At 35.8% G+C, this 20,443-nt stretch overlaps 2 protein-coding genes across 2 annotated transcripts; both read right to left on the bottom strand.

Annotated features, from left to right (window-relative positions):
• Window positions 1–2,157: 2,157 nt before the first annotated feature.
• Window positions 2,158–2,994, bottom strand: LOC117787547 (U6 snRNA-associated Sm-like protein LSm2). The gene is made up of 3 exons (XM_034626095.1): window positions 2,928–2,994; window positions 2,801–2,868; window positions 2,158–2,717 (listed from the first exon to the last, which is right to left on the bottom strand). Exons 1-3 carry the CDS (start codon window positions 2,928–2,930, stop codon window positions 2,501–2,503), a joined length of 288 nt encoding a protein of 95 aa, XP_034481986.1. The 5' UTR covers window positions 2,931–2,994; the 3' UTR covers window positions 2,158–2,500.
• A 1,276-nt stretch (window positions 2,995–4,270) lies between these two features.
• LOC117788510 (LIM homeobox transcription factor 1-alpha) lies at window positions 4,271–14,271 on the bottom strand. Its single transcript, XM_034627293.1, has 3 exons — window positions 13,687–14,271; window positions 4,752–5,610; window positions 4,271–4,682 (listed from the first exon to the last, which is right to left on the bottom strand). The coding sequence occupies exons 1-3, from the start codon at window positions 14,029–14,031 to the stop codon at window positions 4,429–4,431; spliced, it is 1,458 nt and encodes a 485-aa protein (XP_034483184.1). The 5' UTR covers window positions 14,032–14,271; the 3' UTR covers window positions 4,271–4,428.
• Between the last annotated feature and the right edge of the window lie 6,172 nt (window positions 14,272–20,443).

Raw genomic sequence — 20,443 nt, 5'->3', positions numbered from 1 at the left:
ATTTTGTTTAATTACTGTGCAGTTTGTTTATATTTTTTTTTAGCGCAAATAAGATTCTAATTTCTTGACAATACCAACTAGTGAGAGTTCTGATTTGTGAGCCTATACTGTCTTTGTATATCTGAATGTTAACTTCAAAATAGTTTCGTAGCTTACAACATATAAGGGAGTGATCAGTGCCAATTGTTGCTCATAGCCAATGGACTCAAAGTTACTCTAACTAACTTGCTCGTCTGTAAACACACACAAACTGGATACCGAATTAGCTGTAATGTTATTGCAAATGCGAAATTTGAGCAGAGCTAACAGATTAACACAGAAGCTGCAATCTACACAGGTTAATTACTCTGTGTAAATCCCCCTAAATACTTAAGCAACGTGTACTTAACTTTTATATGTACATACAAATATACTAACACTGTTTACACGCCATTGCCAAATGAAGGTCCAGTTCACGCAACTTGTGGCAAAAAAAAAAAGAAAAAAAAGAAATAGTAGCAAAAGTCAAAAGTAAAAGATTGACTTGAATTCCAAGCTCCGTTCTATGAAAAAGCCTATGGTTTTTATATAAATAAATAAATAACTCTATGCTTGCTTGTCACACATGTTTGACTCATCCTCTGTATGTATTTTTTAGATTGTAAGGATAATCTCTGTAAAATTTGTATAGTTTATTTTTTAATAAAAACTGAATGAGCATAACCAAAAAAATTTTACGATTCAAATTTAAGCACCAAGCACAACTCAACATGTTGATGAACTACCGCCTATGCCTATAACTTGGCCTATGCCTCGTAAATCCAGCAAGACTCACACCCACAACTCGAGTCGTGTGCTCGTATCCAACCAAGCACATTATACTCTTATGCTCGGCTTTCAGCACCACCCACAGGGGTTGCTTCCCGACATGGCTACATATTTTATAACTGCAAAGTTCGTGTTCAAATGCAAAACAAAATGAGGCCCAAAGCGGCGCCCAAATATGTGCTACAAACATTTTTTTTTAGCCGCTGCGCAACCAATTTATAAAAATAATGGAAAACGTGGATGACCCCCAGTCAAAGGAAGAAGGATGCTTGATACTTGACTGAAGTTTCTTTTTATTCGCGTCCATTGCAGACTCGCCAGGAGGTCGACTCGACAGTCGACTGCCCAAAAGTGACCACGTCCATTGTCAGTCCTTGGCTCAATTATGCGCAGTCAGACGACCAAAAACTGAACGACACGTCCGTCATTTGAAGGAGGGCATGACGATTATTCAGCAAGTAATTCCCAAAATGGGCATTTGTTTGGTATTTAGATACTGCCTTGACAATTGTAAAAACGTGAATTTAAATTCAAATGCCATAAACTGTTCCGAGTTTTGTTGTTTTTATTATTTTTATTATATGTACATACATAGGTGCACGTCCGTTTCACACACAGAACAATAATAAATTCGGGAACCCACTTTACAAGCACTTCTTATACAGTCGACGAAGGAAGACCCCTTAAAATTAAACGCATTCCGCTTGCCTACCCTGTTTTAATGATGATTCAATGGCACGACCAAGAACAGAGGTCAAAATGGAGGCGTTGTTATTCTTCTCTGAAACTGACAGCAAGAACATTGGTCATCCCCTTGTCGCTGATCCATGAATAAGAACAATCATAAAATCTATTGTACATAAATAGAACTACTCTATATGTCGTTGCGTTAAACATATAACAAGTCGCAACGAACCCTTATTACAAAAATGTACCTAGACAAACCTTTGACCTACATACATTATAGCCAATGTCTTTTTTTCTTGGTACTAAGAAATTACTTTGTATACATTAATATATTGTTTTGTATACATACATAAATCTTGTATCTCATAGACAAACTTATAGATGGTATTGTCTTGCACATCCTGAACCAATTTGGTAAAGCGAAACGACTATTAATATTAGATGATATAGGAGCAATCAATCGAATATTAAAATCAGTGCTCAGCAACTGTATAAGGTCTGCAGCATGCCATGAAGATACCCTTTCTTTCTATCTGTTTATTTTATCAGCCGACAACTGCCTTTTATTATAGAATTCGCAAGGATTAATTTTATTCAAGCGTAGTCCAATAACGATTTCCCAGCACATCAAAACAAAAACATAAAAATACAAATACAGACATATAAATAAAGAGTCGCTCCTTGGGCTCCAGAGCCACAAACCCCAAGTGACTCATGAAAAATTTATGAGCCGTTTATGTAGAAGATAAATGAATTGCATACGTATGTAGTACAACAATGCCCTAATTATACAATTCGAACAAAAGCGCAATAACAATGAATAATGTTTGATTTCCTGTGGATAATCGTGTTTTCATTCAAATCGAATTTCTTGGCTGGCTTTAACAATTTTGCACTTTGATGTAGTTTACACAATGTACATCGCAAAGTGTAGACATTCTTAAAATTGATATTTCGGCTTAAATTAAAATGCATTCTTCGTTGCTCCTCCGACACATTCTGGTTTCTACCTCGTGCTCACCACAGCCTCCTTGCGCGCCGCGTCCTGCAGCAGCTGCGTATCCACCTCGTCGCCGGGCAACTGCACGTAACGCACCACAGAGCCGCGGATGAAGCAATTCTTGACGCTCAGCATGTGCGGATATTTGTCGGGATCTGTCACGCTGATGTCTGTTAGCTTTATGTTCAGATACTGGTCCACGGAGTGCAGCGTCCCGCAAATGCTACAATAAATGTCCAAGTTAGTTAATTCTTTAGATTTAGAGGCACATTTTCTTTGCACGCGCCAAATGCGGCATTTACTCACCTGAGGTCATTTTTCAACTCAACCACGACTTCTTTGCCCACAAGGGATTTAAAGAATGAATAAAATAACTGTAATGAGGTTAAAGTTTCGTTTTAAATACTCATGCGCATATTTATAGTTTGCTTACCATCACAAATCAAATGTTTTTTAATGCTGAAATATTTTTGGTCCAAATTTGTTTTGTTGTGTTTTTTGAAAGACGCTGCCACCTGGCAGAATAAATACCGATAGTTTGAATGTCTGGCAGCCTTCGTTCACACTGTTACACTAGTTCCGGTGAGAATTAAGGGCCGTTCAAGTGTGAACTTATTTTTAGTTCATTTAGCAATAATGTTGCAATTGTAGAAATGAACTCTGCAAAAAAATAGCAGAAATTCTTGATAAATTTTTAAAACTCTTCAAATTGAACAAAAAACATTTGGATATGGTAAGATATATAAATATCGCACTTTTATTGAATATAAAGGCTGCCACACGTTGAGGCCATAGGAAATATATTTCTGACATATGGCATCGACAATGAAACGGCAGCACTCACAATTTTGTGAGGAGCAGCACAGCGCCATCTACTGGCTGGTGAGTGTGGTGAGCTTGGATGGGCGCAAATTTTGACTCACGCACGCAAATGGCTCACTGTGGTGAAACAATGTGGAAAAATTTTAAATAAAGGTGAGTTACTGTATAAAGGTTGGAAAAACCAAAATTCGGAAAAACTCTAAGCTTTAAATAGTATTTCAAAATTGTAGCTTTAAAGTAAAAAAGAAATTCTTGGAAAAGACATTGAAATAAAAAGCGATCAAGATCTTGTCGACATATTCTTTTAAAAATTAGAATCATCTTGGATAAGAATATACCAACACCATATATTTTAAAGCGTAAAAAAGTCGTGGAAAGTTTTGTGCGGCAACATACAAAGTACAGGAAGTGTCCATAGGCACGTCAGTCCGGGGACTTTTTGAACAATCTAGTATATTTAATATACATAATACCGAACAATTGTGCAGAGCAACATTATTGAAGTAAGTTATTGCTCCACTCGGGGATACCCTGCAAAAAATGAATTTTGCGCTATATTAATTCCTCCTATATTTTCAAAAGTGATTGGCTTTTGTTATAACTTTCCGAACATAATATTCACCAACTTTTTATGATATTAAAATCAATTTTGATGATTGATTGTCGGGGCTACAAATTTACCAGTATTAATTGAAATCAATTGATTTTGCACTTGCTAATACATAATTTATTGACTTTTTAAATTTAAATTACATTTTTATAACAATTTTTGGGTCTAAAACTATATACAAACATAGGCTTATATGGATTAAACCTTTGGGTAGATCTACTTCCTCAGTTCAAACTAACAATATACATTACATAGTGCATTATAGTACGTCTCGCTTATATCGATCTGTTCGTAATGCAATTTCCCTTAAAAACTTCGTTTAGCTTAAAAATCACATTTGATATATTTTTTTGCTTAAAATCTCAACTGTTTGTGTGTTGCTTGCCAAAATTGCCGAATGGCCAAATTTCGTAGTGTTGAAGACAGTGTCTGCCAACAGATTACTTATACGCCGCAATTCTAAACACTAATAAATTCGTATGACTACGATTTGCATCTTTGCCTAATGTTCTGAACTAAAGTATGAATTCTGCATAAGATACAGCTTGTCGATGGGATTAATAAGGCTCGTATTCAAATTGGCCAGCATATCATGTGGATTCGAGTGCTGATTGTGATTCCCCGACGAACTGGTCGACTGCAGTTCCAAGTTATTCAACGACAGCGAATCCGCATCGTCATCCAACTGGTCAAAGTTGCTGCCATCCAGCGAAAGATCCGAGCTGCAGAAGCTATCATTCGAGTTGGCTGGATAATCTAAGAGAATATAAGAGAGAGAGAGATTAGTTTAAGTGGGTTAAAATGATAGAAAGAGAGGGAGCTTACCATCCGGTGAAAAGGGCAAGTTCGGATTGAGCGGTTGGCTGGCAAAGGCGCTGTCCATGCCGCCCAAGAAACCAGCCACATTGTCGACTCCATGCTCCTGTTTCACGCACTTCTCCTCCTTCTCACTCGTGTCCTTGTCATCGGAGGAGCTTGCCAGATTCCCTTTGCCAGCTCCGCCCGCTGAGCTGCCTCCATTTTGCTTCGCCTTACGCTGTATCTTCTTCATTTTGGCACGTTGATTTTGAAACCACACCTGCACCACACGCACCGACAGTCCCGTATCCTTGGCCAAGGCTTCCCTCACCTTGCGACATGGCTTTGGCGACTGATCAAAGGATGCCTTGAACTGTTTGCGCTGCTGTGAGGTTAGAATCGTACGCGGTCGCTTTGGACCACGTCTGCCGTCCCTTGGCCGCAACAGATCCTCCTCATCGAGGCCAACGAAGCCACAGTGCTGAGCGGCGGCTGCTGCCAGAAACATCTCCTTCTCGAGGTCATGGCGATAGCAGAAGAGTTGTCCATCCCGCAGCATGAACTGCTCCCCCTTCTGGAGGGGCAGACGACAGGCGTAGCACACAAAGCACGGCAGATGGAATACATAGTTGGGAATGGGACGCATGACCAGCTCCTGTGGCAAAATGGCATGACAACAGGCGGCACACTTGACGCCAAAGAGTCGATCGTAGTCCAGCTTACAGTAGAGCTTCGAGTTGCGCACGTGACAGGTGTGATGCAGTTGCATGCCACAGTAGCAACAAGCCAGGCACTGCTCATGCCAATTGGCATCTCCCACATTCATCAGATATCGGTCGTGTATCTTCTGACCGCATCCCTCACACAGCTCATAGTTCTTCTCGCACTTGATGTGGCCCACTTCTGATGAAGAAAAAGAGATGAGGAGGGAATGTATTAGTATGCTATAGAATCGATGCCACTTCCAACTATAAGGGCTGGCAACATGTGTTGCTCCCTCAATAATCATGACGAGAATGAGGATGAAGTGCGTTGTCAAATCGTTTGCAAATGTTTCGCTGTGTTATGTGCTTCGCTGCTTTTTTTGTTTGACTATGCACTATGGGGCCTAAGGCCGAAAATTGTGACCACAAATCATACAAAAAATTATTACCAACAATTTTTATATAATTTAAATCTTCGTAAACACTTATTTTATTATGTAAGCAATTGAAATAACAAAAGTATTTTGTAAAAATTGTATAGCTTTCCATATTCCGCGTTTATTAAGTAATCAATGTTGTTTTTGAAGAGTATTTTGCAAAGTTAATCAGATACATCAATAAAATAAAATTAATTACTAAATCAATTAACCAAAAATCGCACCATATTTTTAAATGGTAAATATTTTTTACTTTTTAAAATAAAGGCAAACATCTTGATTGTAAGTTGCCTTGTTTAAAAACAATTTTTGAAGAAAAAAATTTCTTTACTTTAGAAATCAATGCAAAGACTACTATATATTGTTTTGATATATAAAAAAAATTTAATATAATTAGAAAATTATTTTGAGCTTCCATAGTAATAGAAATAGATGTTTTTTATACCAGAACGATTTCTGGTCTACTTAAGCCGAAAAATTTTAAACAAAAATAATTTTAAAGATTAGCAAATGTTTATTTTTTTAAATTTTAAAAATAGCTTTCTTAGTAAAAAATGTCCCACTTTTGAAAAGGAAAATGACTAAATTCCCCACTGTGCATCGCACTATGGTCCGGATGAAGATTTTTTAGGAATAAAGTCATTTTATAAACATGTTCAAAGTACCGATATTTTGATGGCGATGTATTCAAAACACATCAAGCTCAAATGTTGCATAACTAAAATTTTAACATTTCTCAACACTGTTCAGCAATCAGCTGTTAAACAGAGTTGATTTGAACAAAGAGCACATGAAACGCATATTTTTATTTTTAAGGTTAATTTTAATTGTCTTACAACACGTATTTAAAAGCTTTATTAACAAAATTTATCATGGATTATATTCATTGTGGTTTGTATTTTGTGTATATATATCTGTGTTGCTTAGAATCAAAATGCTATATGTTGCCATCTGTAATTTAAAAACTAGCCTCGAAATAACATTTTTTCATTTAAATTTTATCTTTAATAAGATATAACTGATTTTGTCAGCACTTGTCAGCAATGTGACTATATGCATTTTAAAGATTGATCAATTCTAAAATTGTACTATTAAGCTCAAGTTGCGCATTTTTGCGCATTTTTCACAATTTCACTTTATTTCAGCTAACCTCACGTTAAAAAATGCGTATTCGTTTAAAGTGTGACGACAACACATGAGACAAAATGACCAAAATGATGGTTTTTTGGCTTATTTTATAGTGCGCATTGGCGAAAATTACAAAAACTCGTGTTTACGTATTGAATAAATGATAAATCTTTACAATCGACAAAAAATAAAAATTTCTTGTTTCATACAAAAAGTTAGTTCACGACCGATTTTAATAATTTGAACAATATGATATTATAAATGATAGTATTCCGATCTTGATATATGTTGGTCAGAATGTCAGTAGCATAATATCACTTATATACGATCAGTTTGGTCAGATATTTTGGAAAAAAATAGCGTTTTTAGAAAAAAAATGACTTTTCGACTGATAATTCCTATTATTTCTATATGATATAGTTGTCCGATTTGGATGAAATTTTGCCAACACGTTACGGGCATAGTAACACGTCTAACCTGTGAGTTTGGTCATGATAGCTTGAAAAACAAAAAATTGAAATATCACAGAATCCAAAATAAAGGCGGAACCACGCCCACTTTTCTAGGCCATTTGCTTATTGATATCATAAGCCCAATGCAAAAAACTAGATCAAGAAAACTTTATTCGTTCTCGAGTTATTAATTTATTCCTAAAAAATCTTCATCCGGACCATAGTGCATCGTTTGTTTCCCCACATCTCTTCTGATTTGGCTTGGACAGAAAAAAATTATCTGTCGCCGTCTCTGGCTGTAACAGCTTGTATTGATAGCTTCTTGATGCGTAATTGAAACGTAAAGTTCGCTGTGCGTTTTTTTTTTTTTGTGGAATCGCAGATTCACACACTGTCATCAGCCTTGAGTGCCCGACTAATCTCTGTACACACACACACACACACACACACACATATACAGTACACACACTGTTGAGCTTTGTAAACCAGTCATAAAAAGTAGTACCCCAAAAAATATGAGCGAAAGCTGCAGTACTCGTAAACATAAAAAATATATATGACGAGAATTCGTTGGCAGCAACTGAAATATGGAGAGGGTGGCTAGAGAGGAGGGGGAGACATTCTCTCACAACTCTCGGTATTATATGACTGCGGCTTCGCTGGCAGAAAAATGTACATGATTTATGGTTGGCACAATAGCAACTCCTTTCCCCGACTTAACTGATGTTGGAGCTAAGCGAGCGGAGCTAAAACAGCTTAAACTCATACACAAATGTGTGCTGTGTGAGGATGTGTGGGTGTGGCCAAAACCAGTTAGCTTTGGATGAGTTAAGCCAGTGTAGCGTAAAGTTGACAAAGGCAGCTGCATCATGGCAACATCATCATAGAGGCAGCATCTCCAACATTGATGATGCAAGCAAAAGGAGCCCGAAAAAGTATGCTACGAAAAACCAATAGCTCTGCTGTTGATTGTGCTCAACAGTAAAATACTCAGTACCCCTAAACTTTTAATCAAATAGACAGAAAAATAATATTTCAGGGATTTGAATTGGGAAAACTTCGATATAAGACACTCGATTCAATGTAGGCAAAAATAAGCGTTGGCAGTTAGCTTGTTATGTGATAGATATATTTTAAAGATTTTTATTTGTTTTCTTTTCGCGGGTTCATTTAAGCTCTGCCTTTTGAAAGCAATTTTTATTATTATTATTTTTAGTCTAGTTTTTTTTTTAATTGTCCAATAAGTACAACTACGTGTGTCTATACTATTAAAATTTATATAATTAGTCGAAGAATAAGTTTGAATACAGCTTTTTAAATAACTTTTGAATTTATTGTTAAACAGATATGAAATTTATACGATTCTCAGGTGTTTTTTTTTTACGTCTAGTATGGATCTCTGTTAAATATACAGATTTTGATGGAAAAATGTTCATCGTTAAATATAAAATGAAAGAATATCTCTCAGTCAGTCTCAGAATATTTGTAAATTAAATGGGAAAAATTTAAAACTAAAATAAATTGTTTAAGCATATTAGAGAATTGTCACCAAATTTGGCAAATCTAGCTCTAATCTAATTGTCTTTTTCTGCCTCTTGCATAAATTGTCCCTAAGCTATAATACTCTTGTACCCGTGGTTACTAAATATATAAAAAAAAGTGTGCATTTCCAATCCTATTGGAGATAACAGATTTTAGAAGAGAATCTGAGCATCGTAAAAGCATTATTTTTTTAGTAAGTCTTGTTTTGAAGTTGGAGCCGTTATTTTAAGCTATTGTGTTTTATTTTTAGGAGCTGCATTGTCCTGTTTGTGCAGTGCCTATTGTGGATGCGATATTGCGGTATTGTCATGCTATGGTGCTATCCATTTACACTTTGCTTTTGTGTAATCTAATCGGAATTTATGGCCCTGGCCAGGGCTGCAGTTTTATGAAGACTTTTTGCTGCATTTGCCATTGACAACGCCATTGACATCAAAAGGACAATTTGACAGTGTGTGTGCGTGTGTGTGTGTGTGTGTGCGTGTGTTTTTGTAGTGTGATTATTTGAAATATGTTTTTGCGTTATTTGTTGTTCGTATTCAATTCAGAAGTCCAATGAACAGAAGGGACTGCTGATTGATAACAAGCTTCATTCATTCGAATGCCTTTAACAGGTGAAAATTGTTGAATAGCAAACGAATAACACTCATGTCAAATACTCGTACTCGCACTCATACTCATACTCAGATTAAACAGCAGATAATTCCAAAATCAACTCGATGATAAACATTAACGACGGCAACTATAAAATACAACCAGATAATGGACAAACAGCACCCAAAGCCTCTGTTATCAAAACTCTCTGATCGCGTTATCAAATGCTTATCAACATAGGGCGGCTATGATTAGAGCTAACTCCCTTCCCCCTTTAAGAGCTCCGTGGGGACATCCCACGCTTTATGGCACATTTATTGACACATTGACAGGCAAGCGCAGGTCTATGAAGCTAAATTGACAGGCAGCCAAAAAGTTGTGGCATAAATTGTTGGGCTCAAGTTTTGTGACCCAAAGTCCACGTGCCACGCAGATTTTCATAGGTTTTCGTTGATTTTGGGCAGACAGCCCGAATGACAGGTGGGCTTTAATTACGACACGTTTGCCGCAATTTAAAGCGAAAGTGACAAAGCTACGAGTCTGTTAATTCCACATTTACAGTTTCACCTTCGCCATTTCTATGTGCAATTCTAAACCAACTAAATATTTATTACACTCAGCTCAAACAGAGGACACTACAGAAACACAACAAATACCAAGTGAGAATATAGAATGTGCAGTGCTGCCAGAATAACAAGATATAAAAAAGATAATTTGATAAAATTATAGGAGCTAAGAATATTTAAAGAAATTATCTAGGTACTAAAAAAATTGCATAGTAAATTATTAATAAAATAAATGTAATATGAATCCCTTTTTAATTAATAAACAAAGTTGGGTATTAATATTTATTTAATTTATTATTAATTTATGCCATTTGGTATAAATATATATATTGGTATTTGTTATATTTCAGAGATCACAAAATAAAAATTATTTCCGTCTTTTTTTAATTAAAAAAATCAACGACAACGAGGAAAGATACAAGAAAAAGAATAACACCGTAATAATCGTTTCTATTTATGAAATCCTTACATTTTCGCAATGATTTAAAAATATTGATTTTTATTAATATTCATCAATATTAATGATTATTTTTAAATAAAAAAAAAATTAAAATCACATATAATCATTGCTTTGATTTTTTATTTTTGTGATGAAAATAAAAATTAATTGCATTTTAAAGCTTCATTATTGTTGATGCTTATTTTAAAAAATCATCAAGTAATCATTAGTAATGTATTTCATTACTATGTAATTTTTAAAAATAAAATATTTTAAATAAAATATTCAAGGAACGACAGATTTTTTATATTTGTCTGTTAAATTATGTAATTCATTTACTAGCCTATGGCTGAAAAAACATTTACCGCTATTAACTGCATTATATTTTGTAAGCTGAACTTTAAAATATTTTTTTACAATTTTACAGCAACCGTAATTTGTTTCTAATTGATAATTATAATGCATTCTATTTTGTAAGCTGAACTTTAAAATATTTTTTTACAATTTTACAGCAACCGTAATTTGTTTCTAATTGACAAAATTATTTTTGACGTAACACAATCGAGCTTTCATATTATTAAAATATTTTTTCGACAGATTTTTAAGTGATTTTCTTAAGTAATTTGGTAATGGTATATATTCTAATCATTTTAAGAAATAGACTAATTTTTAGCTGGTGGCATTTCTTTCAATTGTCTGTTGCAGTTAGACAAAAGCTAACTCTAGCTATTAAATTGCTAAAAAGGCAGCACTTTGTGTGTGTGATTATGGACTGGTGAGTGTGTTCATTTCCGAGACTGCAGCTCTAAACGTTGCCACAAATGCCTTAAAATTCCTTGCCTTCCTTTCTAAATGTCGGCGTCAAATTCAAATACAAATACAAATTCAAATTGAAATCATAGTCGTAGTCGTAGTCGTAGAAGATGAGCAATGCTCAAGTCTAAAGTGATTGGCAAGTTGGAGACGATGAACGGCAACGGAAACAATTTGCCAGCCATTTTGTGCAAAAGTCATACATTAATAGAAATTTCATATGCAAATATGGAAACGAGCTGTAAACCCTTTGCCTGCCAAAGAGCCTCAACCTGTGGTTGCTCTCTCTGTGTGTGTGTGTATGTGTGTGTGTGTATGTGTGTGTGTGTGTGTGGGTGTGGCAAATTATTTGCGTGCTTGACAGAGCACGCCCAGTCAGAGTCCGGGTCCGGGTCCCGGTCTGAGTCCGGACTCGCATATGCATCACACATTGTTAGCACACTTTGCATTTTGGCCAGAAATTTCGTAAAGTTTGCAAGCAACACTTTCGTTGCAGCTGCTAAAAACCGTTGCCTACTTTCAGCTGCAACAACAATTAACATACGTATGTGTGCGTGAGTATCTATGTAAGTTAGCTTTGGCAGCCTTAATCGCCTTTTATTGGACTATACGAACTATACTCGAACTCGTAGATGGTGTGCAGTTGGGTTCATTGTCAAAATTATTTTGTGGTCAACTTGTGTTCATATTTTTGGCATATAACATACTCATACGAGTACTCGCAATTGCATTCACATTCACACTCACACACACTCGTTCATCCGTCGGCATGATTTATATCGTTCACAAATCTATTGAAATTTATTTGGTTGCATTTTTGGCCACACTTTTGGCCTGAAATGCTTTCACTTTTGTACAGCCAAATAAATTGCCTGCAGTTCGTCAATTGCTTATTTAAAATATGGCATATTATTAAAATTAAAATAGGCTAAATCAATCGTCTATCAGTACTATAAAAAAAACAGATTCATTTATAATATGGAGTACTATAATATACGTTTTGAATTTTTGAATAAATAAATCTGATACATCGTGAAATCCATTCAAATTATTTTTAGATTTATTGAAACATTCTTGTATATTTTTTTGAATTCATTTACATTCAAGGGAAAAATAAATATAAGAAGCAATTTAAAACGTCACATCGAGCAATCAAAATTATTTTGATAACAGAAATAAAATTTTTTTTTAATTTAAACTGAAACATTTCATGTACATACACCTTTTTTTAAACTGATGTACATTTTATTTAAGATTACATTTAATTAATTTCATACAAAATATCTATCAGTTAGTTACTCGAGACTTTTGCTAGACATTGTAAGCTTGGACTTAAGTGTCATATTTATGCAATAAATTAATTTGTATTCAATTTATCAAGCTCATAATCTACTTTGCTCGACAATTTATATATTTTAACTGTAAACAATTGTATTTAATGATTACTAATTTCCTAAATATTTAAAATCATAAATGTAAACTGAATTATTTAAACTTGGTTAATAAATACCAATAAATATCCGTTGATTTCAACCATTTACTCGTATTACAAAGAAGTCAACTATGTTACTTTCAAGCAAATGAAATCAAAATTCCTTTAAGTGATTATCAAGCGTTTGCCAGATGAAAATTGTGCTATTATTGCCCCAAATGTTGAATTAAAGCTGCAACAGCTACCTTGCCACATTAGCGGTAAATTCGGCATGAAGCCCCAAAACCTAGAATATCACACGCAAATTGCAAAAATAATTTGGGCCAACTTTAAGGGGGCAACAGCAACGATGCAAACTAGCCGTAAGTCCTGGCCAGACCAGGACGTATATCAGGCTCCCTCACTCCCCCTTCCCCTTCTCTTTCACACACACACACACACACACATAGACACAGCACGCCGCACGCACACACAACTATGCCAAAAACGAAAAAGGGAACGGAACGGAAAACAGAAAACGGAAAAGGAGCGAGAGCCGGTAAATGCCTCAACTGCCGGTGCAAAATACTTTTGGAACATACCTGTGCGTCCACTGCAATCAGCAGACAATTTCGATGTCGAGTTTCCCGCTGCCAACGTCGACGCCGTCGCTGCTCCTCCCACACCGACTCCGCCACCGAGTCCAATTCCAGCTCCTGCTGCTGCCGCTGTTGCTGCTGTTGCTGTTGCTGCTGTTGGGGCAGAGATTGCTGCTGTTGCTGTTGCTGCGGCAGCAGCAGCAGCTGTTAATGTGTTGCAGGCAGAATTTTGATTCTTGTTGTTGTTGCTGTTGTTGTTATTATTATTATTGTTGTTGTTGCTGCTGGGACTATGACCTGTGGGCGTTGGGCAGCTGTTAATTGGCGCTGGTGAGACGGCGTGTTGCTGTTGTTGTTGTTGCGAGGAAATTACAGCTGTTGTTAATGAAGCTGTTGCTATCGAGCTGTTATTGTTGCTGTTGCTGTTGTTGTTGTTGCTGCTGTTATGGTTGTTGCTGTTGCTGTTGTTGGTCAAACAGGCGGATGTCATGTTGCCGTTGTTTACATTTGCCGTTGCACTCGGACTGTCCAGGAAACGTGCACCGCCATGATTCTGTTGCAGCGAATACAAACTGCTACCAACTTGATTTAGGTTCGTGGGCATTGGATAAAACTCCAACATTGTATTGACACAATTAAAAACACCTTCACTATTGCCTCTTTTTTTTTTGTTAGCGAATCAGTTTCAAGGGCTGATTTCAATTGAGTTATAAATATATATTTAGTTTGCCCACACTTGACACGTACTTAGAAACAAAATACTAATCGCGATTCACACGTTACGTTTACACGACGAGTTCAGTTGAGAGTTTAAAGTTGATTTGATATTTGCGCGCTGACAACCAGCTGAGTCCGCTGTCAGTTTGCATGTGATCGAACAATCAGCGAAATCAAAGCATTTCACTTTGCCTACAGAGTCAACTGTCGCCGTCGCCGTCGTCGTCGACGTCGCTGCTGCCGAAAAGTCCCAGCATAAAATGTACCCACGCATACAGATACACTCACACAAATACACAAACACACACACTCACACCCTTGCAACTGTATTGTGTAAAGCGCCTGCGCATGTTTACAATAGCAACGGCAACAACAAAAACAACTCCAACTGCCACTCTCACACCAAAGAGCGTGAGAGAGAGTGAGAGAGAGTGAGTTGTAATAATTTCCCATTGCATGTGAAGGGTTGCATGCAGGCCAATGTCCAACCACCGAAACAAATTGCCCCTGAGCAAGCAGTGCGCGTGTCTCAAGTGATTATAAGCAGCGAGGGAAATTTACTCATGCGGAATTTCCCTTTACCCACTGAGGCCACACCTCAGCGGCGCTGCCATTGGCCGTACGCTTCCCCGGCAACCATTTTGGGGTATTGCGCATGCCGCTGAAGCATTTTGTAGGGGAACTGCAAGACACTTTGTTGTTGTTGTAGTCGCAATCGAAGTTGTCATCGGCTGTGTTTTTTAACCGACTCCGACTAAGACTCTTGACTTGAACTTTTCTATTTTTTATCGTCTTGGCATAAATTTGAAGCAAAAGTTACCGGCTGGTAGGATGGTCTGGCCCTTGGTATTTGGTATTCGGCTTGACGATTTTTGGTGTTTGCTGAGACAAACACACACACACACACACAAAAACGCTTACAGTAGCGGCAACTTTGGCGTGTTCGGTTCAAATGGATGTCAGCGGCCATTTCTTATGGTTTCCACGTTGTAAGTACGAGTATTTGCGGCGGCCTTGCTTTTTTTTTGCATTTCGGTTGACTACTTTTTATTTGTGGCTGCAACAAAGCCAAACGTTGCAGTGACAGTTGCCTCTCTGCCTGACTTAAGCTGACCGTCAAGCAGTCAAGCACAGATTCACAACCCCACAAAACGCACACTCCCACAAAACCTGCCACACACACACACACTCAGAGGGAAGAAAAAAGGCCGAGCAACAAAAAGTAGAAGACGGAAGCTGAAAAGACAAACCAAACATGGCGCTGGGAATAAAAGTTTGGTGCTACTTTTGCTGCCTTTACATTGGCTTTAGCTTTGGCTGTGGCTTTGGCTATGGCTTTGGCTATGACTACGTCTTTGGGCCCTGTTCCTGCTGATGCTGATGATGCTTGTGCTTGTGCTGGTTTCCTTCTTTTGTCTCGTGCTTTTGGCAACTTCTTGTTGGCTTTTGGCTTAAGACTGGGCTTTAGCTTCGACGATTTTGCACAAAACTTTTCTTCTGTTGTTCTTGTTCTTCTTCCTCTTTTTGTTATTGTTCGTCTAACTGCTGCTACTGCTATTTCTGCTTTCTATGCCAAGAAACTGTTGATGCCAATGATTTCGACTGCCAGTCACGGCTAAACATGATTTCTACCAGTATCGAGGAATTTATACTGTTTGACTGTGCACTCTCCTCAAATCAGAGAGCTTTGTCAAGAAAGTTTTGAACAACTCGCAGACATTGATAACATTTGAACTCAATGTCTGCTAATCAATATCGAAAAAAACTATGTGTTTATTATGTAAACAATGGCATCAATTCCTATTTACATTTTTTTAATATATAAAAATGTATTAGGTACTATATCTCAAGTAATTTTTATCATCACTGAATGCTAATTAAACACTTCATTTAAAACTAAATATGCTAGTAATAAAATATCAGTCATATTGTTATTTGTGAATAATGAATATTTTATTTAATCGTTAATCGTTAAACTAGTGAACATCTTAAGTAAAATAGAGAACAAACACTAAGTTCATATAATCAAACAAAAAAGAAGTCAATTTTTTTTAATACTTTTCGAACAATAAATTGTTTTAAGATATTTGTAATTTATTAGTTCTGTGTTACAATATTGTATGAAATTCTTGTATATGATAAAGCTCACTAAACTGAGCTCATTGTAAATCTTTTCTAATGCACAAAGAACCTTTATTGTTTAACAATTTATTAGAGATACGTTTTTGGAAGATTAACAATAAAGCAACGTAAATTTTTAAAATCCCTGAAATGATTTATAAAATGTTGAAATTTTCTTAAGCCATTTCTTTTTACAAGTCATTGGTTTTATTTGAATTAAACTATAAGGGTAATTACTTTTACTTAATTATATCAAAGTCCGCGTCTAAAAATTATATTTTATAGCCTTTAATCACCACCATTTCGGGGGCGTATGCATAATAAATTCAACACGAACTCTAACTCGACCCGAGATACCACATCTGTGATCGTCATCATGATCATAACCATAATCATAATCAATTTTGTGTAGCCGTAACAAATGCTGCAAATTATTGTTTACAGGCGCTATAAAGATTAGCCAGATCATATATATTGTTGGGGTACTCATATCTGGGAAAGATACCAATCAGCGCATGCAAGCGGCAATTCAATTAGCCTTGGCAACAGTCATACCAAAATGATAGCCCGGTTGCTTATCTAAGAAAGAAAGGAAACCCCATCCTCAAGCGCGGGTATAAAATAGGTAAAACGATGACAACATCAATGTTAATAGCGGTGGATGTAATGAAATCAAATTGACAATGCTAAAGAGTGGAAAATGTCAAAGGACGAAAGGGCAGAAACAGGGACAGGATTGCCAGGCGGAAGCAAAATGTTTGGGTACTAGAAACAAATTTAATAAAATAACTAAAAACAAAAAGGAAAAAAAAAACAGCAAAGGGTAGCATTGTGTATGCATGTATGTATGTGCGTCCATGTGTATGTGTATGAGTGGTTATTGTGGGCAAAGTAATATTGAATAACCACAACAGCAACAACGAGCACGCTCGACAGCCCGAGGATAAATAGTTTTTGTGTGGCACTTCAATTATCATTTGAGCATGATAAGCGCTAAAGAGGCATAAAGAACAAGTAAACTGCCAGCCTGAAGTTGGAAAGTGGTAAAAAAAATAGAAGAAGCCACACGAGACGGCTTCAAAATATGCCCCAGGACGAAGAAGGACATACACTGAAAAAAATACCAACTTCTAAAATCAAGAACATTCATCTTACATATTTTATTCTTAAAGTAAGACCACATTAAAAATATTCAGAACATTAATCTTAATAATCAATGTTCTTAATACAAGAATACAAATCTTATATTGTTAGGAAAGTATAATTATGTACTATTTTATATTAAACAAAATGTGAACCCGTGGCGCTCTGGTTGGCTTCAGTTGAAAAAGAATTAGGCGACGGTTCGAGTCCCACTCTCGTTACAAGATAAAATAACATTTATAAAGTTAGCAAGACAGATTGTATTCTGTCTGTGTATATTAGGGTGTATCGGTATTAGTTTGGCCAAAAAAAAATTGAAAGATGGTAACCCAGTTTCATAATCTACGGTTAATTCTAAGATGTTTTTTGAGGTTGAAAAATTAATATTTTCGAAATTGTTTTCATGTTATTATTGGCATATCTTTACTGTTTTAAGTCAGATCCTAAAAGGTTTGGTATAAAAACTCTTGATAGGAACAGGACTCTGAAAACTATATAGAATTATCATAGCATCAAGGGACCAACAATTGTCCTTAAAACACAACGTAAAACTAAAAACACAAAATATTTCAACTCAAAGAGCGGGGACTAAGAATTAATTTAAAAACTATGGTTTCTTTGTGAAAACATCTTAGAATTGACCGTAGATTACGAATTTGGGTTACCAATTTCAAACCAATTCTCAAAAATCAAAAGTCATTTTGAATTTATATATTTCTTGACTTTAATTTTAAGAACATTTATTCTTGGTCTTATTCGAAATGTTCTTAAACCAAAATGTGTTTCTTTACTTTAAGAATTTTTTGTTCTCGACGCACTTTTTATACCAAAATTTATAGTTTTGAGACAAAAGTCTTGATTTTCGAGCATTCTTTTTTGTCAGTGTAGGCAATGGGACCACCTTGTGGCGTTTGTGTGTGAAATCAAGCAGCAAACACAGCAGAAGAAGAAAAAGAGAAGGACTCTCGATACATGTTAAGGGATGCGCGCGATAGGGGAAGAGAGAATAGGGGTCATTAGGGGCTCGAGCTAGGGAGCAACTCGTATTCACATTCACATTCTCATTCTCATTCATTCACATTCACCATAACATTTACATTGATGTCGAGCAGTCAAGTAGAAGAGATCCTTGTGGTCTGGTCGGGCGGGTGGTGTCATTGCTTTTCTTATCGACAGCTCCTACAACATTGCTTTACTTTTACTTTTATTTTCATAGGCATCTTGGCAACAATAACAAGAACTGCAATGCAGCTGCATTTCAGTCGGCAAAGGCTAAAACTGTCGCGTGCTGGCCACTGAAGTTGTGTAAACAATGAGGCGCCCAAGGATGATGATGATAATAATGATGATGATGATGATGAGTTGAGTTTGCACCCGCTATGAATACATATATAAGGGGCATGCCACGCAGCGCGCTCACAACTGAAGTGGGCTAATTTGACGAGCCCCTGTGTGGCAGAGAGCAACCCCCAACTTTAATTTCAACTCGAACTCAAAGGCGAACTCCAACTCCAACTCCAATTCCAATTCCAAAACAAAAGTGTTAAAGGATTTATGCGCGTAATTTTGCAGATGTTTAGATTTCAGTTTTCAGACACAACTCAGACTTAAATTGGTTTGCTGCCCGGTGTGCGGACTTGTGTCAACATGTCGACCCTGTTCCTGTTCCTGTTCCTGTCCCTCTTTCAGTTCCATTTCCAGTTTCAGTTTCAGTTGCAGCAGCATTGATAGACACGCTGTCTGCCCGAAGAGTGAGATACAGATTGCTGTTAATGCGTGTGTGTGTGTGTGTGTATCTGTGCGAAGTGCACACACACAGCGTGTGCACATTTCACTTTTGGTCAATCTCTCGCTCTGTGTGAATGTTATGAATAATATGTTCTGTTTGCTTAATGTCAACTTCATCGAGTCCCACACAAGTGCCTAAAATTGGCCAATCGCACATATTTACTTCATATAAACTAAACTCAAAACTGGCACTGGGAATTTCAATTTATTCCTTCGTTTATCGAAACTCTGTTTATTCGCATTTTGTGTGGTTTGTTTGTCTTGGCAAATGCCAATGTAGCTTTGACAGAGTTTTGTTTATAGCCAGCTCAATGCATATCGACTTGTCTGTCGCACAATGTTTATGCACATTTAGAATTTAATTGCAATCCATTTTTTTTTAATCGTGTGAACATTTTACTCGCCGTAGCTCTAAATCTGTATCTGTATCTATAGCTGCAGCTGTTAATTAAAATTTAAGCATATTTTTCAATGAAAAAAAAAAACATTTCTTAAAGTTTTTTTTTATTTTTTTTCAATATTTTAAAATATATTTCTTAGAACAAGATAATTAGAAGAAATGATGACAATAGTTAAAAAGTTTTAAAATTAACTAATAATTTTACTAAGTCAAGCAATTTTCTTGACTAAGACTTACATTATTTTCTTGTTTTTGTTCCACTTTTATTATTCATATTTTTAATGTATAATAACAAATTTTTTGAAACCTCTAGGCGACAATCTTTAAACATATCTACTTTTATTTTCATTTTAGTTTTAAATTTAAATTAATAATTTCAAACTGTTTAATAAAAATATATTTATAAAATATTATTTTATTTTTTAACATCTACAATCTATTTTAATTGTTAATGTAAATCATATTTCATCAATTAATTTTATTTTTAATTTACCTTCTGAATCACCTTTGGTCATTTGCTCTTCGATGACTTTATATATAGTTATATAAATATAAAAGTAAAGATAATTGAAATTTTAGATAATCAAGTAATTTTGACAAAATATTAAGTAATATAATATAAAAAAAATTAATTTATACATAATATATATAAAATAATAAATAAATTACATAAAATTGTATATCAATCATAATTGTTTTTGATTTCTTAACTATAAGAGAACTTTTTGCAAAAAAAAAATAGCAAATACATATTCTACTTTTCTTTTGTCAAAACAATTGTTTGGCATACTGTTAATGTATTTCGCATTGCCGAGTGTCAAATTGAAAATGATACTTTGGAGTTTTTGGCAAACGACAGCGCCAA

The sequence above is a fragment of the Drosophila innubila genome, assembly GCF_004354385.1.
Source record: "Drosophila innubila isolate TH190305 chromosome 3L unlocalized genomic scaffold, UK_Dinn_1.0 0_D_3L, whole genome shotgun sequence".
In the NCBI taxonomy this organism is placed as follows: domain Eukaryota; kingdom Metazoa; phylum Arthropoda; class Insecta; order Diptera; family Drosophilidae; genus Drosophila; species Drosophila innubila.
Note: the sequence above shows the minus strand (reverse complement) of the source record. Positions and strands in the feature narration are given on the sequence as shown.